This window comes from Choristoneura fumiferana, chromosome 8 (genome assembly GCF_025370935.1).
Source record: "Choristoneura fumiferana chromosome 8, NRCan_CFum_1, whole genome shotgun sequence".
In the NCBI taxonomy this organism is placed as follows: Eukaryota; Metazoa; Arthropoda; class Insecta; order Lepidoptera; family Tortricidae; genus Choristoneura; species Choristoneura fumiferana.
Genome location: NC_133479.1, coordinates 10,605,875 through 10,631,840, shown reverse-complemented (window position 1 = coordinate 10,631,840; position 25,966 = coordinate 10,605,875). Strand labels below are relative to the sequence as shown.

Genomic DNA, 25,966 nt, shown 5'->3' with positions numbered 1-25,966 from the left:
CAACTCCTGATTTTGCCATAGCTTAATATTATTTTGAAAATGTAGATATAAAAATAGTGTTTAGCGAAGAGGAAATTTAAATCGGTTGAAAATTGGATTTAGTGATTTTTTGAAAAATCTATATACCTGTCTCTTTCTCAAACGCTTTTCTCTTTGCAGCAAGTATGGTGGTACTGGCGTGTGACGTCAAATGCCAGTATGTCTTTCTCTGTCTAATCTTGAATTTCAAAACCTTTATAACTTTGTTATTTGTAAAGGTAGCTTAAAATTTGTTTTTCTATTCGATAACAGGCATTGTGTAGTTTTAATTTATAAAATATGTATATACAAAATAGTCAAATACCGTATTGGTACACATAGGCGGTGGTTATCAATTCACATCAGATGACCCTCTTGCTCGTTTGCCTTCCTAAGCTTTTGGATTTCGTGCCAATTCTTAACTGATTACTATAATAGTGTACAGATTGCGAGAGAAAAAAAAAATCACTTTGCGGGACAAGGTACCTAAATAAACCCATGTAAGTTCAGAATTTACTAGACAGCCCCAAGTTGACATGAAATTGGTAGAGAATTAGGTCTATATTTGCTTAATTAGTACACAGTACTTAATCAAAACACTTATTACTTAATATTATCTGGTGTCTGTATCTGTAAACAAGTTAATAAACATGATATAAAAGCCTTCCACAATTTTCCACCCTATTAATAATGTGCCGCTCGAGCGTATCGGTTTCATTATAAATATAATCATAAATCTGAAGATGTTAAAATAACAAAAAAATATTGTTGTGACAGTATCACAGAAGATTTGAAGTATCGCCATATCTGGGCGTTGCTTTGACGTAATATCGTGCGGGAGATATCGTTCATATATATATACTGACGTCTTCTGAGTCCCGTTGTATTTTGTCCATTACTTATCTAAGCTTCTTACGATTACCTTGAAGCTCGTCAGATATATTCAGCAAACGGTCTATTTAATTATTTAAATAAAATAAGCGGTGTATCAGTATTATTTTAATTAATCATCTACCTCGAGTATTTTTGTGCAAAATGTGTTGTTACCAAAATAATGGAATTTGTGATCTGTGTAGAAACTTCCAGTGGAATCTTCTACAAAGTAAGAAAATAGTTTTTAAGCGCTTTAGTGTAAATTAATTGGGTTTAAAAAAATGCCCAATAGTCCTTCTCATTTATTTATATTAAACTTTTATTAATAAATGAAAAGTGAATGCTTAACAAAAAATCCCGATATACTTTATGTATATTGAAATTAAAACAATCATTTATCTAAAAAAAATATAAGTATTTTCAATTCAGAAGTTATGAAAAAAATATTAAGTCATTCTTACGACTAATTTGTAATCGCATTTGATTTATGAAAAAGTTCCTCGCTCTTGAATCTCGTTATTTTTGTCAACAGATATTCTTAAGACCTTCCCTAATGCTGCAACAAAGATCGAATCTGGCGAATTCCACCTACAAGATGACGTGTCAAGCTTGTACCCGCCATCACCACCGGAGGCCAAGCCCAGCCGCGCTGAGCTGGCCAGCGATCTCCTCCAGCAGCTAGAAAACCAATGCAAACAAGGTAATTCCCTCACACTTATTTCACTAAAACCTTTACAATCACAGCATATTAAAATCTTAACTCAATATTTAATATTATTTTGACGTTTAATTTAAAAGGAACCTGAAAATACGATTTTACTTAAGTTTTCTGCTGAACTTGAGTTAAAGTTGTTAATACGGCCGTAAATTTCAAATACCTATAAAATATTTTACCGAGTGATCAAGTTGAGTTCGTCTGAGGAGGTGAGATGTGGAACTGTTTACATATTTTGTTCTGATAAAAGCGAGGGAGTGACCCGCAAACGGCAAAATAACAAGCATGGCGCGATGCAACTAACTACTTAGTTAGGTACTTGAAATATGCTTTTTATTGTACCTATTATAATATAACTTTATTCTGATACGTACACGTCCAGAATTGTAATAGAATTATAGGTTATTTTAATTAAAATGAGATACCTTCGATGACGAATTAAACCTCTAAAGAACATATTAAAAATTGTTAAGTTAATTTATGTCCAACTGCTCTTGGCTTTGGCTGTAGTTCGCACGCGGGAAATAAACTTGGTATCCCAGAGCTATTTTGCTTTAGACGTCTATGTTTAATAAAAAAAAAAATAGTATTTATATTATTTAATGAAGGTATAGTCACATGGATTGAGAAAGAGATGCTTGGATGGTTTGGGCATGTTGAGCGAATGAATGAAAACAGATTGACTAGCCAGATCTATAAGACGAGCGTGTATGGGAACGTTGGAAGAGGAAGGTCTAGACGAACGTACCACGATCAAATCGAGGACGTTCTGAAGAAAGGTCGGGTCAGGAGTACCTACTCTAAACCGACCGTCACGTGCATGCATGAAAAGATTGATGAATGTAGAGGAAGCGAAAGGCAAAGAAAAGAAAGAGGCGTGATTTTATTTATGTATGTATATGTAGTATTTATTGAATGAAATGAAATGAGGACTAAGGTTATACGGCAAACAGGTACACATTTAACATTGTACAACAACTTATTGACGGTACAACTATTCAAATAATTAGACAATTTATAATAAAGGAAAATATTTTTTTTAACATTATTTCACTGAATAGTAGTAGTGTAGTAATTAAGTTAAAAATCCTTTCTTCATAGAAATCATTATGTTTAACCTAGTTTTATATGCATCAAGAACTAGCTTACTTCATCATGCATTAGGGTCTTGAGAAGCAGTTTATCGACATAGTGCCTATGTCATACCTAGTCCCTATTATTTTCTTAACTGATTAATATCAACATTTTGCAAAAGGGAGGAACCGTCTTTTGAATTTAATTACAATATATCTATTTTATTTGTAAGAGGTCAAATATCGATAGTATATTGCAAGAAACAAATTGCACTTTAAAAATCGGGTCATCCCAACATGATAGATCATCATCATGACTTGCTTAAAAAATAGAATAATCGATTTATCTTATCTGGAAATTGGATTTTAGAATGAAAAAATAAACATGATTAATACAGTCATTATTTAAGCTCTCGATTCTAGCCGGGAATGGTATGAACTAGATTGACGGTCTTTCAAAGTGGACGAAACTAGTGGAACCGTTCCCTACTTATATATGATGTTCGTTCCCTACTAATATATGAGTTTTTTTTGATTTCACTTATTTATTATGTTCACGATTTATATTGACTTATTATTGATACCATGCAATTGCACAGTCATTGCAGCGGTCATACGTATTTTTTTGCTATATCTCTAAAACCAGCCAAATTACACTTCAGGGGGGCCGGTCTCTGCTGCACACGTCACTTACCTGGGTGACTTAGCAGCTGTTTATCTCCATTTAAAAATAGTTTAAACTAATCAGATCCAGTTTTTGTTCTTGTGAAGCTTGTTTGTTCTATGTATTTGCGATTACACCTTTACCACGGACTTGACACACCCTCGCCGGCTGACTAGCATGTTGCCTGCATCATTTAAAAGCATGATTTTGCTTATTATTTATATAATGCTAACTGATAACTTGTTCATTAAACTAATAATAAAAGTTTACTTTAGTAGTTTACCGAGGCGATATTCGTAATCATTCGTTGATTGGATAGTTGGGTATTTCTTGAAAGAAAGATCCTGTTTTAAATATCGATGTAAGAGTAACAGAACTTTGGTAGCTATAGAAAACGAATAGAAATTTAACATAATTAATTTAAATATTGTTATCTAAAATTGATGAACATTTGAGAGGTGATTCACGAGTTCATTAAGCAAATGAAATGCCTTAATCGCCACTAATCAAACTAGGGGTCCAATTTTGTTTATACAATACAATACAATAACTCTTTATTGCACACCAACACAGTAAGCAGTACAGAAAACACAGGTATATACATAGATATTTTTCTATGGTCAGCAAAGGCGGCCTTATCCGCGATTTACAGTGGAATCGTTAGAATATTACAATTTCTTGTCCATGCAGAGTGATTTTCCCGTTCATTGTTATCTTTTGTACACATTTACGTCACGTCCCAAGGGTCATTGGGTTGACTGTCGGCATGGATGGAATATTAAAATATGTTGTATTTACACCCCACATTTTTAGTGACTTAAGTTGGGAGACCTTTTTCACACCATTTTTTAATTTATTTAATTATTTATTACGTTGAATAGCTCCGTACTGCAAAATAAAAATAAACTACAATCGAAATAACATTCCTTGAAAAGGATTGACTGTTAAGTACATTGATAAATTTGACTTAGGGTCGGAAACACACTTTCTCAAAATCTGCACTCTCAATAAATAAACTTGCGCAAAATGTTCTCTCCCAAAACTTACACATTCCCAATTAGGGCACTATCTCGAAATGTCCACTGTACCATACGTGCACTTGCCCATAAAGAGCATTTTTAGTAAGAGTTAGGCCACTAGTGTCTTAGAAATTTACCTTCATTTGATCTGTTGCATATTCCCTGAACGCTAACGGAAATTAAAAATAACACGGTGTATATGTAGGTACAAATACGGGTCCTTTGTAAAAGTGTAGTACTTTTTATTTTTTTATTTATTTAAGGAGAACCTACAGCTATACATATACCGGGTGAAACTTTGTAAGTAGGTAAACAAAAATTAGTGTTTCATGCTCAGTTAATGCTAGACTATACAATGCATTAACCCATTTGTTGAAATTTGTTAGATCAAATTTGAGGTTTCCATACATTGACTTCGTGATTTAATTTGAACAATGTATGGAAACCGCAATTTTTTCAGACTATTTTCTATAAATGGGTTAATGCATTATATTGTCCACCATTAACTGAGCATGAAACACCAATTTTTGTTCACATTCAAAGTTTCACTCCGTATATATTTGTTTTTGGCGAACTGATCTGCGAAAGTGCACTTTTTGGAATATTGTTCCAATCGAGAAGTGCAATCTTTGAGAAATTACACATTTTGGGAAAGTGAAACCTTACAAGCTAAGGTAAGCCAAAATTACCATAACACATTAGTAGTACCCCACAACGTAAGCAATAAATGGGTAATAAACGCCTGTTTAGAAATTACAAGCAACTAAACGCATTCGAGTGTTTTAGAGTAAGTAATTATTATGGATTCAGATATTTTCTTGATAGGTAGGCCTGCTGAACATACGTGGTGATCGAAATGTTTTACAGAAGTATCACTGCAGTGTTAAAAAATTACGTCTCGAAAATTACCTCACATGTTAGGAATAGTTATGTACTTATATCAAATTATGGCAAATAAAGTTAAGGCTCATAAGATTGTTGCGAAATTCGGCCTAACTACAGAGGACCAAGTTGAAATTAATATGATAACTTCACTAAGGAGTGTCATCTTTCACAACTGAAAAAAATCAAGTCTTGGTACGCGAACTGAAGGTACAAGAAGCCAAATATGTGGTCTACTACCCTAAAGTTGATAATCGTTTGTATGCCATAAAACAATAATGCCAATAGACGTGTCTGTCAACTTGAAAGTTCGACTTTAGCGACAAATTGTTTGATAGGAACTTGTTTAAAAATTGATAGACCACTTATTTGGCTGATGGTACAAGAAGCCTTCTGAAGCTTATTTTCATAGGAAAACCGTGGGTTCAAAATATACTACCTAGGTTAAATCGTCAATTACTGGCCACCTTTCACTGACTTCGGCGGCTGCTGCAACACGGGCACTCAAGATGAAGGGCTATGAATTAGCCCGAAACTTGTCGAGTTAAACTCGATTTAAGACGTGAGTTATCCAGTACAATATCATGTAATATAGGTGTCTAGAATTAAGTTTTAGTGTAAGGTAGAGATGAAACTGATAGTGGTTTGGCCGGATACCGGATACCAGATATTCGGCGGGACCGTTGACCGGATAGCCGGATATTCGGCCTAGTTTTACGTGCAATTAAATTAAGCTAATTCAACATGCACGGAGTGTAGGTTGCAACTTGTAGAGTATAATTAATTAACTTAGGGGCTGTTTCACCACCTATTGATTAATTTTAACTGACGGATAAATATGATGTCGTTTGTGTTTATTTTGTTGGAATAGACGCGAGACGGTATCACATTTAGCCGTCAGTTAAAATTAATCATTGGGTTGTGAAACAGCCCCTTAGAATAATAAACTGATGTCAATAATTGATAAATTCATAGATAACAGTATTTAATCACAACTATAAGTTTTTTTACCATCCGGTATCCGGCCGGATAGTACGCAACTATCCGGTATTCGACCGAATAGTAAAATAATGGTCGGATAGGCCGGATACCGGATACTGGCCGGATATCCGTTGCATATCTAGTGTGGTGGCCAATTATTAAACGGTGGCCAGTAATTGACGTTTTACCCTATCTACCCATTTCTCGCTATAAGAAGTGAAAGGCCTCACAAAGTCAGTAATTTACTTTTCTAATGTCTGTTATTTATTATTTTGCAAAGTAGGTTCAAATAGTAGATTGTTCAAAAAGAGCATAAAACGAGCCATTTCCCCGAAACGTTCATATAGCCACCCGAGCCGATACAGCGAGGGTGGATAGACACGTCGAGAGAAAAATAGGTTTAATGCTCAAGTTTTACACTGCTTTTCACTTCGATTGAGAGGAAATTAAATGGCATCCGTGGAAACAATTGTTCACTTACTAGGTACCTTTTGTTTTAAATGCATTGCTACATAATTATAAATTTTTAGTTTTATTGTTTTATTTTAATTTATTTGATTGATTGTTATTTTCATCCATCCATCCATCCCAGCCTGTATACGTCCCACTGCTGTTAGTTTCATATGAAATAAAAATTATTACAAAACTATACAGATTTTTTTTGTTTGTGGCTGTTGTCACCTTGGTCTTGGCCGAAGATTTTACTTTAGATATGCACTAGGCTAGAGTCGTTTTATGTCGTCTAGATCCAGCTTACATACAAACTTTACGAGTATGAGAATTGAAAAATAAGTTTGTTTTTTCAAAGAAATATAATGCATGGAAAATCCTTGTACGGAACCATCAGAGCGCGAGTGATTCGCAATTGGATTTTTTTTATATTGCGCGATCGTGATCACTTGTTAGTGTATAGTAAAATAGAAATAAAACCAAGACAGTCATCAAATTCAAGCATGAAAATAATACTTAAAATGATTTGTTTGCAAATAGTGTCATGTTATTAAGAGTAGCGTAATCAAAAGATCTTCGCTAAGGGCCGCGTGCTGATTGACGAGTTCGCTCTAGATTGTTCAGAAACTCAATGCGACGTCTCGAACGAACGGAAAGCTAATTTGTTCGGCTGTTTGTTTAGAGAGGGCGTTTAGCGTGTTGATAATACTGTAATAGTACATTGTGTCTTAAGGGCGGTAAATAAGGAATTACGAACGAGAGTCTATTGACTGAGGGCTTTAATGAGTCGATGTTCGTAATTCTAGTACCGCCCGTGCGACATACAATGCTTTTCATCACATTTGCAAGTACAATTTTATATTTGTAAAAGAAAAAATATAATTGTTCCAAATATTGGTGATACCTTAGGCTGTGCTCTTGGCAACGTCGCCCTCAACCTCCCTCGGCATGCGCCGCATGTGCATGTGGTGGTCCATGTAGTCCTGCAGCAGCGCGCGCACGGGCACGGCGCAGCGCCATCAGTACGGGCACCGACTCATTTACCGACCTTGGGTATCATGACAAGACAATGTGTACGCGCAATGACTCATTTACCGACCACGGGTTTCATGACAAGCACATTAAGGTCGAGGGTTTTATTTGGGGGGTTGCAACTAAGGTAGCCTGCATGTTACGACACTGTTTACGAGCAAGTGTGATGAAAAAGTAAATTGGTAAAGTTGAGCGAGCGTGGGCATGTGTGTCGTCGCCGGGTTGCAGTGCACTGTAAGCAAGCTATGATAGGTGGTGGGGAAATGCGGCCGTCGCGTTTGCGGCGCGGCGCCGCGCGCGCAGTAATAGCGTGTGCCGCGTCGCGCCTGCTGGTGGCGCCGTTCGTTCTCTCATCCGTGACAATAAATTCGATTGGAGCAACACATTACGGGCGCTCGCGCTCGGCTCGAGACCTATGTCTGCCGCCCTCCATGCGCAGCCTGGACGCCGTGAGAATGAAGTGCCATTATCGCAGCATTTTTAACAAGGAGATAGTTTTCAACTCACAGAAACTCGTCAAAAGACGTTAGATCCCGACATCCCCCGTGAATCATTTACGACGACCATCGCCCGCACATCGAGGATCCCAGTTTAGGATACCACTGCCTTATAGTTAATCGTATTATCATTAGAACTGTAGTGTTAAAGACAATTTTGTTGTGAATTCATAAAGCGATATTTGAATAAGAAATCGACATTATGATGGCTCTCGCAGACTTATATGCTGGTACGTGGTAATGCGATGTTTGTTTCAGCGGCGCGCTGATAGCGGGCTTTGTTTGTTTTGGTTTATTGAAAGGCAGTCTGGCGTAAAGGCTCAAGGTCTGAATGCTCCGGATCTTATTGCGTTCTTCGAGTGTATTTTTGTTGGGAAAACTTAATTGATCGTTAATTTGTTACTACTTGCATGTACCTTTTATAGTTCCTTGACTACTTCATCGATTAAGGTTAATGACGTTTATTTGTAGATCATTTGAGCATTGTTAACGTGAAAAGTACCAGACGTATTTTATATGGGTTGCTGATAATGCATGTTATGTATAATTGTATGTGCAACAAGTTAGTTATGTATCGGTTATGGAATTTCACGTGGCGGGCCGCCATTGCGCATGCTGGTCGCTGGCGGTGGTCCGAGCGGCGAGCGGCCGCGTGTCACCGCGTCCCTTTATTGTACTTGTCTGTTGTTTTGATTTGATCTGTATCAAACGTTAACGCTCGGCCGGGTGGGCAAACTCTCTACACTTACACCGTGGAAACTGATAACCAGTTCGCGCACAAGGCGACCTCGCTCGCTGCTCGCCCAATAATTAAACAGACTTATTGACCACTTGTTTCCATTTCTACATAGATAAGTACCAAGAAGTACTCCATACCTTTCATATAATTCTTTAAAGGACAAATGAGGCATGATCAAACATTTTACGTTCGTTTTCTACCTTGGAACTATTACATTTATTGACGGTCAATGTTTTATAAACAGCGAGCAGACTCATTTAAATTCGGACGAGAAATCGCGATAAATTATGTAGAAGTTTCGAGAATAAAATATAGCACATATGGATATATCAAATAATTTTCATACGCAGATCTTTACCAGTCAAATCACATTCCTGATTAGCACTAAGTCATTGACACTAGCGGGTTCGGCTGGTTCAGTTAGAATAGATATGTTTAAACTCGGTGAAGTTCTGACGAAATTCAAGCAGAACTATCAGCGCCTTATCGAAGGCGCGGTGGCAGCGAACTCCGCGAGAGAAAGGTTATCTCGTCCAACTCGGGCCATTCCAAAAGATTGTTGGTCAAGCTGCTCTGATTTTCTCATAATTTAAGTTATGCACTGTTTAGGGTTCTTGACTTGTACTGTACAGTCACCAGCACCAATATCTGACACAATCTGATAGGTACCTACGACTGTATTTCTAGGGCCGGTAGGACGTGTCAGATATTTTTGTACGCTCTGCTGTGGTAGATATTATTGCCGGTGACTGTACGAGAAATAGTAATAACATATATTTTCCCAATTAATATTTAATGTGAAAATGTGTACTTTTGCTGATCTAAGGATCGTATAAAATTAGGTACAGTAGCTGGGCGACGAGGCTCGGGCTAATAGTCTGAAACACGCGTCTTCCCAGAGATAAAACCAAGCGAGATCGATTGTTCGCCCCCGAAAACCTCCACATAGCTAATTTCATTAAAATCGGTAGATCCGTTTTCCGGGACCCCCGAAAAAAATATTAAATTGCTCGTTTAAGTAAGCTCGTAAAGGTACTTACTATAGATAGATTAATGCTTGAATAGTTTTTATTTAAATGAGCACGTCTAAAAATGTAGAATATGTTAAATTGAAAAAGTACTTAACTGTTTAATTAATGCTGAGCGCTGTTTAATGATTCCTTTTAGACGGAATCCTCATACGAATCAAAAATATCACAATGATATACTTTGTGGAAAATGTGTAGCACTCTCGACTCATAACTTCGATGCTTATGTAAAAAGGAGAAAGCTTGTCGAATACTACCTAAACTCCAAGCAGCTACGCAGTAATCAGACTCACAATCTTACCAATCAGACCCAATTGATTGTAGAATGCGCTTGACTGTCAATTATGATATTCTGATACGTTTCTGACCCCATACAAATTTATTAATGGGTATTTGTGTACCGTACTATGATTTGGTGTGTACCGTACACATTACGTATAGTCGCCAACCCTCTTAACTGACCATTCTTAGTCCCTTATCGTTACTTGAAGGTGTGTGAGTTGTCAGTTAAGAGTGTTGGCGATTGTTCCTATCTACAATGCGCAAGAAATATGAACATAATTTTAAATATGATACCTTGTTGATCTTAAAAGCGCATTGAAATATGAACGATAGATCTGTCTTAAATCGGTTTTCATTTTGCAATGCTGCACATAAACGTCAGTAATAAACGCCTCGGTGAACGTATCGTTGTTTCACCGTAGAACTTACTACACACATTGTTAGTACTGGGGCAACTTTCCTGTCCCGACTCGTTATTATAATTTGATTACATTCACGAGTAAATCTTCGAAACGATTTTTTCCTGCTAACTTTATACAGACTTTTGTATTTAACTTGATTTAATGATTAATGCTAACATTACACATGTGCAGACTACAAAGATGATTTCCTATATGTGATACAGTTAGTTACTATTAGCAATACGGCTGCTGGGCTTACCTTTTTATAAACTTTTTACTGCTCTTCTGGTCATAATATTTATACTGCATTTTGTTTGTGCAAAATAAAACCAGTTTGACGCGTGTGAACAAGTGAAAAATAATGTATTCAACAACAGTATCACAATAATCAGTATGCATGTATAAACATTTAAATAGATAACGCTTATAAATTATTCCACATAGCAGAAAACAATCTCAGTACAAATAGGTTTATGATTACTTGCAACAACGTGAGACCATGTTATATTATGTATAGGGTCAGAATGCTTACCTTGCAACTCGGTCTACTAAAAAATGCGCGGTCGATCAATTTATTTGTCTGACCTCAATCAATTCACAGTTATTGCTTTTCAAATAGTTAACTCTTGTAATGAAAGCAATGCGACAAAACGCGTTGCAAAGGGTTCGTTTATATTCAGGAAGTTATAATAATAATATGAACAAACAACATCGCAAAGAAAACAATGTCGATAAATTAATAGACCGCGTTGTCAAACTATAAAGGGTTAGGTACGGTCAGGGAAACTGAATCACGTACCAGGCTGGAACCTTTGTGCTACTAATGTCATGTTGACATCCCATACATCTGCCAGAGATCACATAGCGAAATTGGTTATGAAAAGGTTCCACCCTGATACAGGGGCCATTCTCTTAAATGTTGTACCCAAACTTTTTTTTTGGGATTTTGAAATTTTTATTTTATATCTACTCGGAATCAGGAGTACTATCGATTTTAATAGGTGAAAAAAATGACCAAAAATTTGGTATTCCATTCTGTTACCTTTCCAATCTACACTTGTATGAGAGTAACGGAACGGAATTACAAGAAATATATGCAAATTTTGGGACACTTTTTTTCACCTATTAAAATGGATAGTAGGTACTCCTGATTCAGATAAAATATAAGTAACATAAAAATTTCAAAATCCCCGAAAAAAAGTTTGGGTACAACTTTTAAGAGAAGTGCCCTGTAGTCAAGGGCAAAGATATCGACACGGCCAAAGTTACAACAATATGTATACACACACGACTCTATGCACTTAACATTAAGGCGGTGTTTACATATTTTTGCAACTTTGGCCGTGTCGATATCTTTGCCCTTGACTGTACGTGATTCAGTTCCCATGACTGTACCAGCAGGTACCCGCGTATATTTTTTGTGCACGGTCCACTCAGGGTCACAATTCCGAAGTAAACTATGATATCTTGCATAGCGACTAGCACTGGACTGGAACGCAGTGGTCAAAGCGACCTCTAGTTATCTGTTACCGCGATGCGTCTCTAAGGTCACAAAACAAACATGTACATGTACCTACTGCATTATTTATAAACATAAGCGAAGTTGTCAAATGCAGGCAATATTGATAATAAACCAATTATAACTTAACACAAAAACATGATATGACGTAAATTTGTCAATTATTAACTCATGATCCTGTTTTTCAACCGATGCATAACAAAACCGATTTCGAAAACAAGTTTGATCGGTCAGAGCTTTAACGCAAATGATTTCGGTAATTGCGTTGTTCTGTTTAATAAGCTCATTTTAATGAAAGTAGTTCTAAAATTTTAAAGATCATACTATATTTGGATTTTAAGAGGCTGTTAAACTTTGTAGTATTAGTATTTCTTAGTAATTTTTATTTATAATCTATATCTGGCTAAACAGAATTTGAATTTGTTACAGAAAACATCTTCTCTAACTGGCTGGAGGAGAAAGTAGACTTGCCAATATTCGAGAACATCACGCACGCGGCGGAGGTGGTGGAGCCCCCGCTAGTGTACGCGGCGCTGCCGGCGCCCGGGCCGCAGCCCACCGAGGAGCTGCTGCGTGAGTTCGAGTCCGTGTACGGAGCCGTGGAGCTGACGCACCTCACGCCGCCGCAGAGCCCGCCCGGCCCTGCCACCCAGCTGCTGCTGAGCTACGCGCAGCAGGCGCAGTGCGCGCCGCTGCCCGCGCCCGCGCCCGCGCCCGCCGAGCCGTGGGCCGCGCCGCTGCCGCTGCCGCTGGCCGTGCCCGCAGAGTACGACCGCGAGCTACAAGTTGTCGAGGAGCTGGTTCGCCACCGCGCGTCGCAGCTCGCCTCGCCGCAGCCCTCGGGCGACAGCGTCTCCCCGCGCTCCTCGCCGCCCTCCTCCCCGCGCTCGTCCACCGACGAGGAGTGGTCGCTGCCGGCGGGTGGCGGCCGCCCCAAGCCGTACGCGCGCGGCGACGACCGCCGCTCCCGTAAGAAGGAGCAGAACAAGAACGCGGCCACGCGCTACCGCCAGAAGAAGAAGGCGGAGATCGAGGTGCTGCTCGGCGAGGAGCAGCAGCTGCGCCAGCGCCACACTGACCTCGGCTCCAAGTGCTCCGACCTGCAGCGCGAGATCCGCTACCTCAAGAGCCTCATGCGCGACCTCTTCAAGGCCAAAGGCCTCATCAAATAATTTCACTCCCCCTGCCGCGCCCCCAGCGAAGAAAACTGTCTTTTCCGCGCAGAGATAGCGCGAACTGAATAACGTTCAAAAAGAAGATCTTAAGGAGTTATTTTATCGATGTTTAAGTTTTGTAAGCGTTAAGCTAGACATAAATTGACTAATCTTGATCGTTTATGATATATGCAGTCCCATCTCTTTTTCGAGCAGCAATCATCACTCGAGTCAATCGATGATTAATCAATTCATTTACCTTTTGTAACATCTTAAGGAGGCGAAATTTCTCATCTTTCATTTCTTTAGAGGATAGGTCGCATTCGTTGCTATGAAAATACTTATTTTACAAGAGCAAACAACTAAATGCGTTTTAACAATTTGTTTTTGAAATAATTCCAAATATATTTTTAATCTTGTATAATGGCATTTACATATATAATTAAAATCGAATGGATACTTTATTCAATTTACTGTAGACGTTTTCATGCAATAAAATTGGAATGCGACGGCGGAATGAACTAGTTTTATTGAACTTCGAAACCGACACCCAGATACACAAGTAAACTTGATAGTATGATAATTACGGCATGACGTTTCATATCGTCGCCGGTTACTTATCAGCGAACGTCTGCTAAGTACCAAGTAGCGACGGATCGCAAGTAGAGGCATTATTAAAGGACGAGCCTAGAGAGCCGCATAATTCAACTTTGACCCCAATAACGATAATAGTAGCAATTATTGAGTACGAAGGATTGGAAACTTTCGTGCAAGGATTGATCGGGGTCACAGTGGCGTGAGGCACGACCAATCAAATACAAAGAGTCGATAAACAATGAAACTTATCAAATCTCATAAATATCAGTAGCCTTTGTCAACTGAATGATCTGGCCTATTGTTGGCGCTTCTCTGATTATTCGCACTACTCATTCTTATTACCTACCTATTTTATCCAATTAGGTAATATATTAGATTGTACAACAAGAGCATAAAACGAGCCATTTGACCTAAGACGTTCATATAGCCTATATAATTATATATATATATATATATATTTTTTTGATTGATTTGATTGATTTTTGGTTTTATATAAATTAAAAATTAAAAAAAAATACGTAGAAACTTTTTTGTTTGTGGCTGTTGCCACCTGATTATTATTACCTTGGTCTTAGACGAAGATTTTACTTTATGCACTAGACTAGAGGATTAAAATTCATTTTATGTCGCCTAGATCCAGCATAAACACGAACTTTACGAGCATGAAAAGTGAAATAGTAGATTGTACAACAAGAGCATAAAACGAGCCATTTTGAAAATGGGTTTAATGCTCGAGTTTTACACTACTTTTCACTTCGATGGCGAGGAAAGGAAATAGCAACAGTGGAAACAATTGTTCACTTACAATGTACCTACCTTTTATTGTTCACGCTTTACTATTATAATTATAAATTTTTAGTTTTATTGATCAATTGCCTTGGTCTTAGCTTCGGAAACGCTCGTAGAACAACCAACTTTTTTGTATGAAAAATGTAGAATTATAGCACTTGTAACTTTTGTGGTATAGGGTAATTAGTGACTGATGACAACATCACTTCTTTAGAGCATACCCTACATAAAAGTATATTTTGCACTTTTTACCCGACTGCGAAGAAGGAGAGTTATGTGTTTGACCCGTATATGTATGTATGTCTATTCCTATGTCTTTTCGTAACTACTCAACGATTGAGCCGATTTTTATAAACGATACGTCATTGTATTCGTTTTAATGAAATTCTTAAAAAAATAACATGGTGGATTCTTGGCGTCAAATTGTGTCTTCAAAAACTTAAACTTCAACAGTCGGGACCCATTAGGTAGGTACTAAGAAGTTTTGAGCTGTTCGCCATTTGTAAACAAATAATAAGAGCAATGATGTTAGAAAAATAAGTAAATAGTTTACAGCAGTATTTATGTTGCGAGATCATAGTATAAGACATTAACGCTAAGTAGGCATTTTTTATAATTGATCACTGATACGTTGTAAGCGTGCAACAATCAGCGACAGATAAATCGTTCGCGATTTTCGCTCGCTGATCATAACATAATTATTATGTAAGATATTAAAATATCTAAGTATCTTGAATAAATAAATAAATTGAATGGGTCCCGACTGTTGGAAGTTTAAGTTTAAGTTAGCTACCAGAGTTCTAGACCACTACGTCCACGTCTTGTTTTCTTCTTTTTAGTATTTTTAACGCAGTCGGGTTTTGATTTTTATTGTTTTATTCGTCATAGTTTTTGTTCCATTGACACAAAGTAGGTAATTCACTCGAATAAAGGTCACAGGCTTGTGATATCTCGCGACTTTGGCTATATAAATAACCACAGTCGCGTTACCCTCGTTATTATTTTCTTTATTGTCTGATTTATCACGGGAATAAGGAAAAGTTTCGCAATAAGGGCGAGTTCTGGCGGGCAGATGATAAGTATGCATAGAGCGTTTGCGCTAATGTGCCGAGGACGCAGCAGGTCGCCCGGGCCGGCATCCGCGGATGTTATGAATGTATTACGCTGGAGCGCCGCGTGATGGCATCTTCATGGATTCCGACCCCAGCGCCAAGGTCGGGACCTTCAGTACATCAGGCGGCATTAGCAACGCAAGGATAGTTTCTAACACATTCGTTACGCGCCACGCTCGTAGCGCGTAGCAGCGTTTTTCCACTTTGCAGCGAAAACTGCCTACGAACAGAGAACGCGCCTAGTGTGTTCTTGGCACTAAATGTGTTAATATGGTAGGTGATGTACAATCAACTAATTTGATTACTAGGCGAACATAGAACCTTGCACTTGTCATTCGATAAGCGTACTCATATCATATTAGACCAGTAAACTTTTGTATTTGCTGTGATAAGGTTCCACGGTGGCCAAGAAATTGTTGACTTTCCCTCCTCGTACAGATAGTAAATAAAATAGACAGACTTTTAAAAAATTCAAGCGAGGCGAAAAATATAATGATTGTGTTACAAATCCAGCCCGTACCACTTTACGGGATTGATTGCTTAAAGTCATAAACCACTAAACGCGATCGCGCGATTGTCAGAAAGTTAGGACACCTATTCGGGTTTAATATGTTTGATCGCGCGCACGCGCGATGGTCGCATCGCTTACTCGCGCATTCGCGTTCTATTAGGACGATGCTTAACTCAGCGAAAAACGTCATCAAAGTAAATATTTGCTAATGTCGTTCGGAACTTGAAACAAAAGATCGGTTTTCTTTTTCTTTCTCATTTGAATCTTCAGAAAAACGAAGAAAACCGACGAGTTTCGAGCGACATTGACATTCTGGTTGTACCTACCTTTTTGGTGTATTTTTGATTTTTGTTATTACAATATCATTATGACGTTTATTGTGATCTACCTAAATCTTAAATGGTGTGTTAAACAAAGACGTTTAAATGTAATCACACTTTAAATCAACAAGTGTTAATCGACTGTTAAATTATTGGTTATTCCAACTAGGTACCTAAGTATCTGTTTTCCTTGTTTTTGTTCTGGTTCCACTCGTATTAATTATTACGAGTATTAAGACAAAAAAATAACGCGCAACCAAGGTAAGTAGAGGTACTTTAATATTAATACTATATAACTTATATATGGTTGACTTATATATTGACGACCAGATGGCCTAGTGGTTAGAGGACTTGACTACGAAGCTTGACGTCCCGGGTTCGATTCCCGTGTCGGGGCAGATATTTGTATGTAAAATACGAATGTTTGTTCTCGGGTCTTGGGTGTTTGATATGTATTTATTAAGTATGTATCTATCTATAAAATTATATTTATCCGTTGCTTAGTAGGTACCCATAACACAAGCTTTGCTAAGCTTACTTTGGGACTACGTCGATTGGTGTAAATTGTCCCGTGATATTTATTATTTATTATTATATATATGTCGGCGGCCGATAGTAAAATCCGCCAGATCACGAGATTCCTAGGCATATCATGAAAGGGCGACATTTCATGATATGCCTAAAAGTTGGCCAGGCAATATCACGATGTGCCTGAGAAACAATAGGGCAGATCGATTAGAGCTACGCATTCGTCTATATTCCTAGCTCTATACCGGGCACATCGTAAAATACTTTTCTCTGTCATAATCATCATCATCATATCAGCCGTAGGACGTTCACTGTTGGACAAAGGCCTCCCCCATAGAAGTCCAGTTGCCTCAGTTGGAAGCGGCTTGCATCCACCGTGAACCCGCGACTTTAATCGTCCATCTCGTTGGTGGACTTTTATCTGTAATCAATAGTAGATTGTTCAACAAGGGACTAAAACAAGCAGTCTCGCGTTAAACACTCTACTTTTCACTTTGAATGCGAGGAAAAAAAACAACGCTCTGTTCAAAATTTCAATATTACATTTTAAAAACCTACGCTCGACTAATGGACATCTGTTCAAAATTGTAATAGCAAAAAAAAATACTTACGGGACTTTTCTTTTCTTTTATTGTTTTTGAAGTGACGCTTTAAATGCTTGCATATTTAGCCAACAGTTTTAAAATTGAAAACTATTTTAAAACTGATTGGATTATGCATACTTAATAAAATGAAATAATATTCAAATTCGTAATCATTAATTGTGTTTCACGAAATTAAATCTTCTTTTTAAATAGTTTTGCACAGATCATTTTGATGCTATTTCCACGCCTTTAAAATCCTCCTTTCACAAACACCGTGATTGGCTGTTAAGGGGTTTCCAACGTTAATTAAAAAAAAAAAACTTAATCCCTAGAGATTAATGAGGATCTTTAGTCCCGATATGCAGAGACTAAAGTAACATTTTAAGAGCATGAGAAGTGAAAATATAATTTAAGTACGACGGCTTAGGTACGATGAGCGAAGTGAGGTGAGGATTTGTTAGTAATGAATTGTGACCACAACGCACGAGCCGACCGAGCGAAGTGAGCGTGCCGCGGCAGCGGCCGGCGAAGTGTCAGAACCGAATTAAGTCCTTAACCTTAGCTGGACGCTGTTTTGCAATACTGAGTCAACCCACTGTCATTTTGCAAAACAATGTCAACTATTAAAATTATATTATCTAAGGGTTGACATTGTATTGAAGAATTAATCAAGGTTGACACACTATTGCATAACAGCGTCCAGCTATTGTTTGATTAAAATGTACTCGTACTTCAAATTGTTCGAAGTCCTGGCTCCATACTAATTTTATGATAATAATAATAATAAATCTTTATTTCGCATAAGTAAGAATTAGGTACAGACATGTTCATGCTAAAATGAAAAAAAAAATGATAAATTAAAGGTAAAATACTAATGCGAAAAAGGAGTCCACTCAGCACTTGCCGGGTCACTAAAGGTGGCTCGACGCTGATATTACGTGGATCCAGGTTGGCATTTTGCTTGAAATTTTCTACCTCCAAAATCTGATATAGCGGCGTTTCATGATATACCTACCTAGGAATTTCATAATTACCCAAAAATGGCCAAATCATGAAATGGCGGCGTTTCATGATATGCCTAGGAATTTCGTGATCTGGCAGATTTTACGATCGGCCGCCGACATGTACATTTAGGTACATACGGACCGAACGTCTGTACGTGACGTAGAGAAGCAACAAGTAAGGATATAAATACTAGGTAGTAGATATACAGACAACGGTAAAGATTGAATTTATAATGAGTGGAAAAATACCACTACAGCCGAAATGGCATTGCCCTGGTACTGTCGTATTATTGTAGCCGTAACCTACTTGATAAGGCAGTTGACTGGTGACTAGCGAGTCCAAGGTTGCAGTGTATAAATCTTACCGGAAGCAAGAACTACGGATATTTTAAAATAGCCAATTTACTAATTACAATATTGGCTTAATTGCCTTATTACAATATTTTAATATATAAAGTGGGAATTAAAATGACTAAAGGTACTCGTACTCGTATATACTGTAACCAATGTAATGCTGTGTTAAGCCTGTGTACAGGTACCTTTATCAATTTAATATACAAACTTTGATGGTATATTATAATATTAATAATAATAATACATTTATTTTAGCCCAAGAATCCATATTATTGATAGTATAGTTTGTGCAAACTTAAAACTAGTGTTAGTGGTAAACAATTAATACACGTGACGCCGAAAACAACAACAAACAGAACACAAAAATAATTATTTATGGGCATGGAGCCCGATCCACCGCCCCAGCACTGGCAAGTCCCAGCGATCAACAAAAGCGCGCAGAAGCGTGTTGCGGCTGTCGCGCACGCGCTGTAGCATGGAGGCGCAGCGCGCGCATGATGGCGGCAAATCCCGCCGTGTTGGTCTCCAAGAACATTGAACTCGCAGGTCACTATATGTATTCCTTCTGCGTATAGTTTACCCATAGGCTGCATGTATACAATGACTGGCAGTATGCTTTAAACTGTGACTTTTGCTGGCACAGAACATTTCGAAAACCTACGGGCCAACATGTTGCATCAGACAGCCAGCGTCCTGCGCGCCCTCTCAATGTCAGTGTTGTCCCTTTGATCCGCAGTGACCCAATGACCCAAATATTTGAACTTATCGACTCTTTTTAATTTTACACCAGTAAGTAAAAAATCAGGATATATGGTTTGAAGACTGGATAGCCCAGTGGTCAGAGAAACTGACTAGGAGGCTTGTGGTGTTAAAAAAAACTACTACGAAACTTACATATTATTGCATTAATTAAATACTGTACCTGGTTTACTAATGTATCGGCGAAAATTATTTAGCAAATTATTAACTACCAAACTATTTATCCCATATTTTTATTTAGGCGAAATGTTATTTCCCAACTCAACGTTTCGCACTGATATCATTTTCCAACTAATGATTCGATAAATTATTATTATGCAAATTATTACCTGGATTTTTTTTAAGATGTCATTTATGTTTTCGTCAAATGTATTGATTGTCATACCTTAATTTAGCAACATATTGAATGGCATCCAACCTACTTTTCTAGTGTCATTTATCCTGGCTGCTATAAAAAAAAAACCTAACATCGAAGGCTAAGGCGGGAGCTTCGCTCCGCTTCGCTCCCGCCTTAGCCTTCTGAACCTAAACTATCCAAGTCGCTTCTGTTCCGAACCGTCTTGCTTGCTCGCTTCGCTCGCTCGCACAAATCAAATTGAAGTATAACTTTGCAATGTAAAAAATTGCCCAAATGTTATTTGACAATTTGTTATTTGCCTAAGCCAATCATTTGCTACATAATTATTTGCCACATAAATGTGTGATGAAGTAAAATTTTGCAATGTAATAATGTTGCGAAATAAAAAAAATGCGAAGTAAAGTTATGCCAAATATTAGTTTGCCAAATGAAACTTTGGCGAAAGGTTAGTTGCTAAGTGAAATTTGGCGAAACATATTTCGCCGAAAAGGCAGTACACCACTGTACCTATCTATAGGTAGGTAGGTACACCATAAGATAATTAAAGTGTAGTACGAGTATGTCCCAATTACACATTAAAACATTTCAACTGCACAGAACTGCAGATATGAAGCCGTTTTAGGGATTCGTATGCAAAGGGATTCTTTGTCTGTCTCAGAGCGGAATCTCAAGAACCGTGATAGAAAGAAAGCTGAAATTTATTCATAATGTGTCTATAATCTATTGCCGCTACTATAACGAAAAATAAAAATAATATACAATTACCTAAGTGGCATCTCTTAATTTTTACTAATCAATACAGAATAACCCCGCAATCCAAACATTTACTTACAAACAGGGCTCTGCTAAGTAACACTGGAATTATATAGACATAAAAACGGCTGTTTTTAGCGTATTTAGAAACACCTAGGTACAAACATGTCTCTTTTCTTGTTTGGAACGTTAACTTGTCTATACGGACGCGTTATCACGAGCAAAAGGTCTTTCTTAAGTTTTTTTACCTACCTAAGTATCTCTAAGTACCTAAGCATCTTACCGTGGAAATTCATAAGGCTAATAAACCAACATAAGCCAGACGCCGAGATTCTACATTTTAAATTGCAAATAGAACTAGTTGGTATACTCAATGATCCTGTTTGTCAAGACGTAGAGTAGCGAAGGTCATCTCGGATACAAGGCAGGTAGTTCGGATACATGCGAGTATGGATTTCTTTATTTATATCTACTTGAGTGTTTATTCCTCGCCCTTGAGGAAGCATCCCGACATCCCACTCAAAGCTAGAAAGCCCTCGACTTTATCCGAATAGGTACCTTTAAGTATAATTTCATACAGTTACCCAGATACTAGTAAATTAGTCGGTGCTTCAGCTATAACGTGGAAGTTATTTATTATAAATAGCTGTTGCGTAGAAAGACGCAAAATAAATGTATTTTTTTTTCATAAAAGTGATTGATGACATAATGACACGAACACCGATACGTATACCTAGTATAGATACTTGCAGGACCCGAAGTATTGCTAATGCGTTGCCAATCCCTAGGACTAAGGTGGTTCTTGTGGCAGCATACTCGTACAATGACGAACCAATTATCAGCTCTACTTATATTTTGTTCTTTACCATCCCACTAACACACAATCAAACAGACTTACAAACTTTCGCATTTATGCTTGTTTGTTTCTTTTCTCATGACGTCTAAACCGCTGAAGCGATTGAGATGAAATTCGGTGTATAGTTTGAGTCCCGGGGAAGGACATAGGATAGGTTTTGTCCTGGAAAATTGCATAGTTCCCGCGGGATTCTACGAGAATTGTACGCAGACTGAATCGCGGGCAGCAGCTAGTTTACCATATATCTTAATCAGAGAACATTAGTTTTATCAAATGTATTAGGTAATACATAAATATAACATTAGTCGACTTATCACAAACTGGAAAGTAGATTTAAGAGTATTATTTATTTTTAAAGAAAACGTTATTTAGGGAAAAACAAAAGAAACTCGTCCAAAGAGGGATAAAACTTTGTAGCCTCAGGTGTTCTCGTGAATTCGTATGATTGATTACGTAAAAAAGTAAAGTTCATTAAGAAAGTAGGACAAGCTATCTACTCCTATGTACTCGTAGCAGGGACTGGCAGATCCAGTCGTGTCATGACATGACATAGACTGGGAATGCGTAGGTGTAGGTAGTTAACGACAGAGGTTATTTTTGTTGGAAAGTTTTTAAAGTGGCAATTAAAACCTTTATATATTAAATAATTAAGTATACATTTTATACTTTCCAATATAACCTTTAGGTAGGTTCTTGTTGCATCATGCTTATACTGAAGTAGCATCTCAAGCAGATAGATGGTCGTGGGTTCAAGTGCGGCCCGCGTCTCTAAGTTGTTCCGAATTTATGGGCGAAACCTGTTGGGTGTCGTTGGGTTATCGGCAGTTCGGCGATAGGGTCGGTGTAATGAGGCTCGCGAGGCCGGTCGGGCCCGCAGCCCTCATTCGCGTCAAATTGTTATATATTCCACACATGAGACCATTTTAGTTGAAAGGACCTAAAAACTTCGCTATTTACTATCCTGGAGAAAGCTCGTAGCTGATAATTTTGTACAAGTGCTCTGGGTGGCTAGTGGATGGGATACGTTTGCGCATCTGTCAACTAACAAGCCAATGGCGTGACGGCCGCGCGCGCGCTTCTACGCTCCCTCCCGCGTCCCCCTTTGGTCCGTATTTCGCTCACTGCGCAGGTATATCGCCAGGAGTTCTTTTTACGTGCGTTGACTTTTACCTTAGATTTATATATTAATTAGACTTTAGTACAGACACGAAAGACACGAACAGACACGAAGAAGTACAGAATGAGTTTACTTTATTGACGAGGTCTGTTGATATTATTATTCTGTAAGTAGGGTAAACCCTCCAGTGAATGAACCCCCCCCAGTGAATGAACAAAATCACGTTTTTTGCCTAAAATAAGCAATATAGCCATTTCCACCAACTGTCGTATTTTTTTTCTTACCGGCAACTCGATTTCCTATAATAATAATAATAATAATAATAATATAATTTATTTCATGTAACTGGGACACATATTATGTTAGTAGTTGTTGCTTAGTTTCTAAAGATTAGTAGGTACTTACAAATTAATAAAACTTGACTCATTCTACCACAGTATCACACTGGTAGGGGAATGCAGTCCCTCACAGTGTGACATGTAGTCACAGTCAAGTCCGTCCGCTATCACACGCAGGACGGTGTTGGAACTGCCCCGCACGCGGCGCAGCAGGGATGTGGCGCGCCCGCGCATGGTCGTGTAGAAACAGTTAACGCGCGCCTCCACAAACATCCCTGATGCGCTACAGTGGCGAGGCAGTCCCAACAATGCCCGAAACGCATTATTATATTGGACCCGAAGGGCCCCCCAGGCCCGTTGCGTATAGTGCGCCCACAGACTGCATGTGTAGAGGGAAGTGCAAAAAGCTCGAAACAACGTAACCTTCGCCTCCCTCGAGCACCCCGCAAATCTGCGTGCGATCACATTTGCCCGAACCGAAAGAGCCCTTCGCTCCCTTTCAATATCCAAGTCGTCCTTGAGGTCGGTCGCAAGCACATGACCTAGATATTTAAATTGGTTCACTCTGTTGATAGGAGTGCCATGGAGACAAATGAGAGGAATCTCATTTTTATCCTTGCGACCGCTCTCAAAGACCATGTACTGACTTTTCAGAATATTATATTTTAAGCCGTGGCTTGCTGCATAGGTTTCACACATTACGAGCAGCCTACGCAATCCGCACACCGACGCACTAAGCAGCACCATATCGTCTGCGTAACTGATGTTGTTAACGCAGACTCCATCTATGTGGCAGCCGACACGTGTACTGCTGAGTGCCTCGATGAGCCCGTTTACATACAGGTTGAACAGCGTCGGCGAAGACAAACCCCCCTGTCTCACCCCACATTCCAACCTGTATTCGTCAGACAGTGCGGTTGACCATCTAACGCTGTTAACCTGGTTTCCATACCAGTACTTAAAGATACGTATTGTGTCACTTGGTATACCAGTATCTTCCAGTTTTTTCCACAGTATATTGTATGAAACCAGGTCAAAAGCCTTAGATAGGTCAAGAAAGCAGGCAATCACCGGCGTCTTTCTTTTGATATAATACTTGACAGTGCTCTTAAGACAAAGTATTGCCGTTTCTGTAGACAACCGCGGTCGGAAACCAAATTGGTTCCCATGCAGTTTTACGTAACTATTTAACTGTGAATTTAGAACACTGTCAAATATTTTAGCTACTATCGTTGCTAAAGAAATAGGCCTATAGTTACTTTTATTTGCCAGGTCCCCAGTTCTATTCTTTACGACAGGCACCACAATTGTTCGCATTAAATTTTCAGGCAAATATGAGTGCCTCATACATAACGTATAAAACATAGCCAACACTCTGGATATGTGTGGACCAGCATGCTGGAGGTGCTCAACACTGAGCCCGTCGTGACCAGGTGATTTCCCTCTACACATCGACTTAATAACTTTATCAATGTCTTTGGCAACAATATCAGGACTCACTACGTCACCACGACAAAACTCAACCCCGATCTCTCCTTCCTGCGTCGGCCTTAGAGGGGATTTCACGATAAAATGATCTTTAAAGAGGTTAGCAATGAGTTTAGGGTCAGTGACACCCTCAACCCCCACAGGCATGCAATGGCAACAATCGGTAAATTTATTTTCGACCAATTTCAACATGGCAGGCGTTTGAAGTTCACGTATTTCTGCTTTTGAAGTTTTGTATGGAAAAATTAGATCCCAGGTAAGAACAGTGCATGTTTGGAGTAACATTTGAACTGCTTATTTCATGTATACCACTAAAAAGTTTAGCTATTGGTTAGATTAAGAGTTAAATTTTCTATAAATGTACTCTTGAGTGGCTTATTTTGCGGTTAAGTTGATATTTTTAGGTGTTCCATTACTGGCTTATCAAATGTTCTAAAACGGCTCAATATAGTTTTTTTCCTAAAATTAAATGTTAACGTAATCGTATTAAGGTTGTGTTTTCAGATTCTGCATAGAAAACGATTCTGTTTCTTTGGACTAGTATTGGGACACTAGTGTTCATTCATAGGAATGAAAAATCTAGTAAATGGACTATAGAAATTTGGCTTTGTTAATTTACTAGATACCTACTAACCCTATGTATGAACAACGTAGGTAACGATGGACGTGATCGAAATGCACGATAGTTTTACTTCCTAAATTGGACTTGTTAATAATATTAGATTCTACAACAAGAGCATAAAACAAGCCATTTTACCCAAGACGTTCATATAGTCACCTGAGCCGGTACAACGAGGGTGGATAGACACGTCGAGGAGAAAATGGGGATTGGGAGGAAAGAAAATAGGAACAGTTAAAACAATTGTTCAGTTAATGTGTACCTACCTTTTATTTGTCATGAATTACTATATAATTATATATTTTTTTGTTTTATTGATTTATTTTGATCGATTTTTATTGTTACTTATATAAATTAAAAATGATTAAAAAATGATGTAGATTTTGCTTGTAGTAAGTTGCTTATTGTTATTAGCCACAATCTATAATTAAAAAGTGGGTTGTTAAGATTTTTTTTGTCCCAAATGATGATTCTTTTAACTAATTAGAGACTGATTACAGACTGATTAGAATACGAGTATCAATAGTGTTTAATGTTTGTTATTTATTAAGT

The 25,966-nt window shown here is 38.2% G+C and overlaps 1 protein-coding gene across 2 annotated transcripts in view; it reads left to right on the top strand.

The window, feature by feature from the left end:
- Window positions 1-13,844, top strand: part of crc (bZIP transcription factor crc) — a 37,250-nt gene extending 23,406 nt beyond the window's left edge. The window contains exons 1-3 of one of the 2 annotated variants that reach the window (XM_074091173.1): window positions 948-1,120; window positions 1,424-1,591; window positions 12,603-13,844. In XM_074091173.1, coding sequence (XP_073947274.1) covers window positions 1,054-1,120; window positions 1,424-1,591; window positions 12,603-13,345 — 978 coding nt within the window. In that variant the 5' untranslated portion in view covers window positions 948-1,053 and the 3' untranslated portion in view covers window positions 13,346-13,844. Of the gene's footprint in view, window positions 1-947; window positions 1,121-1,423; window positions 1,592-12,602 lie in introns of those variants that run through there. The other variant, XM_074091171.1, reaches the window with a different exon arrangement.
- Window positions 13,845-25,966: the final 12,122 nt, after the last annotated feature.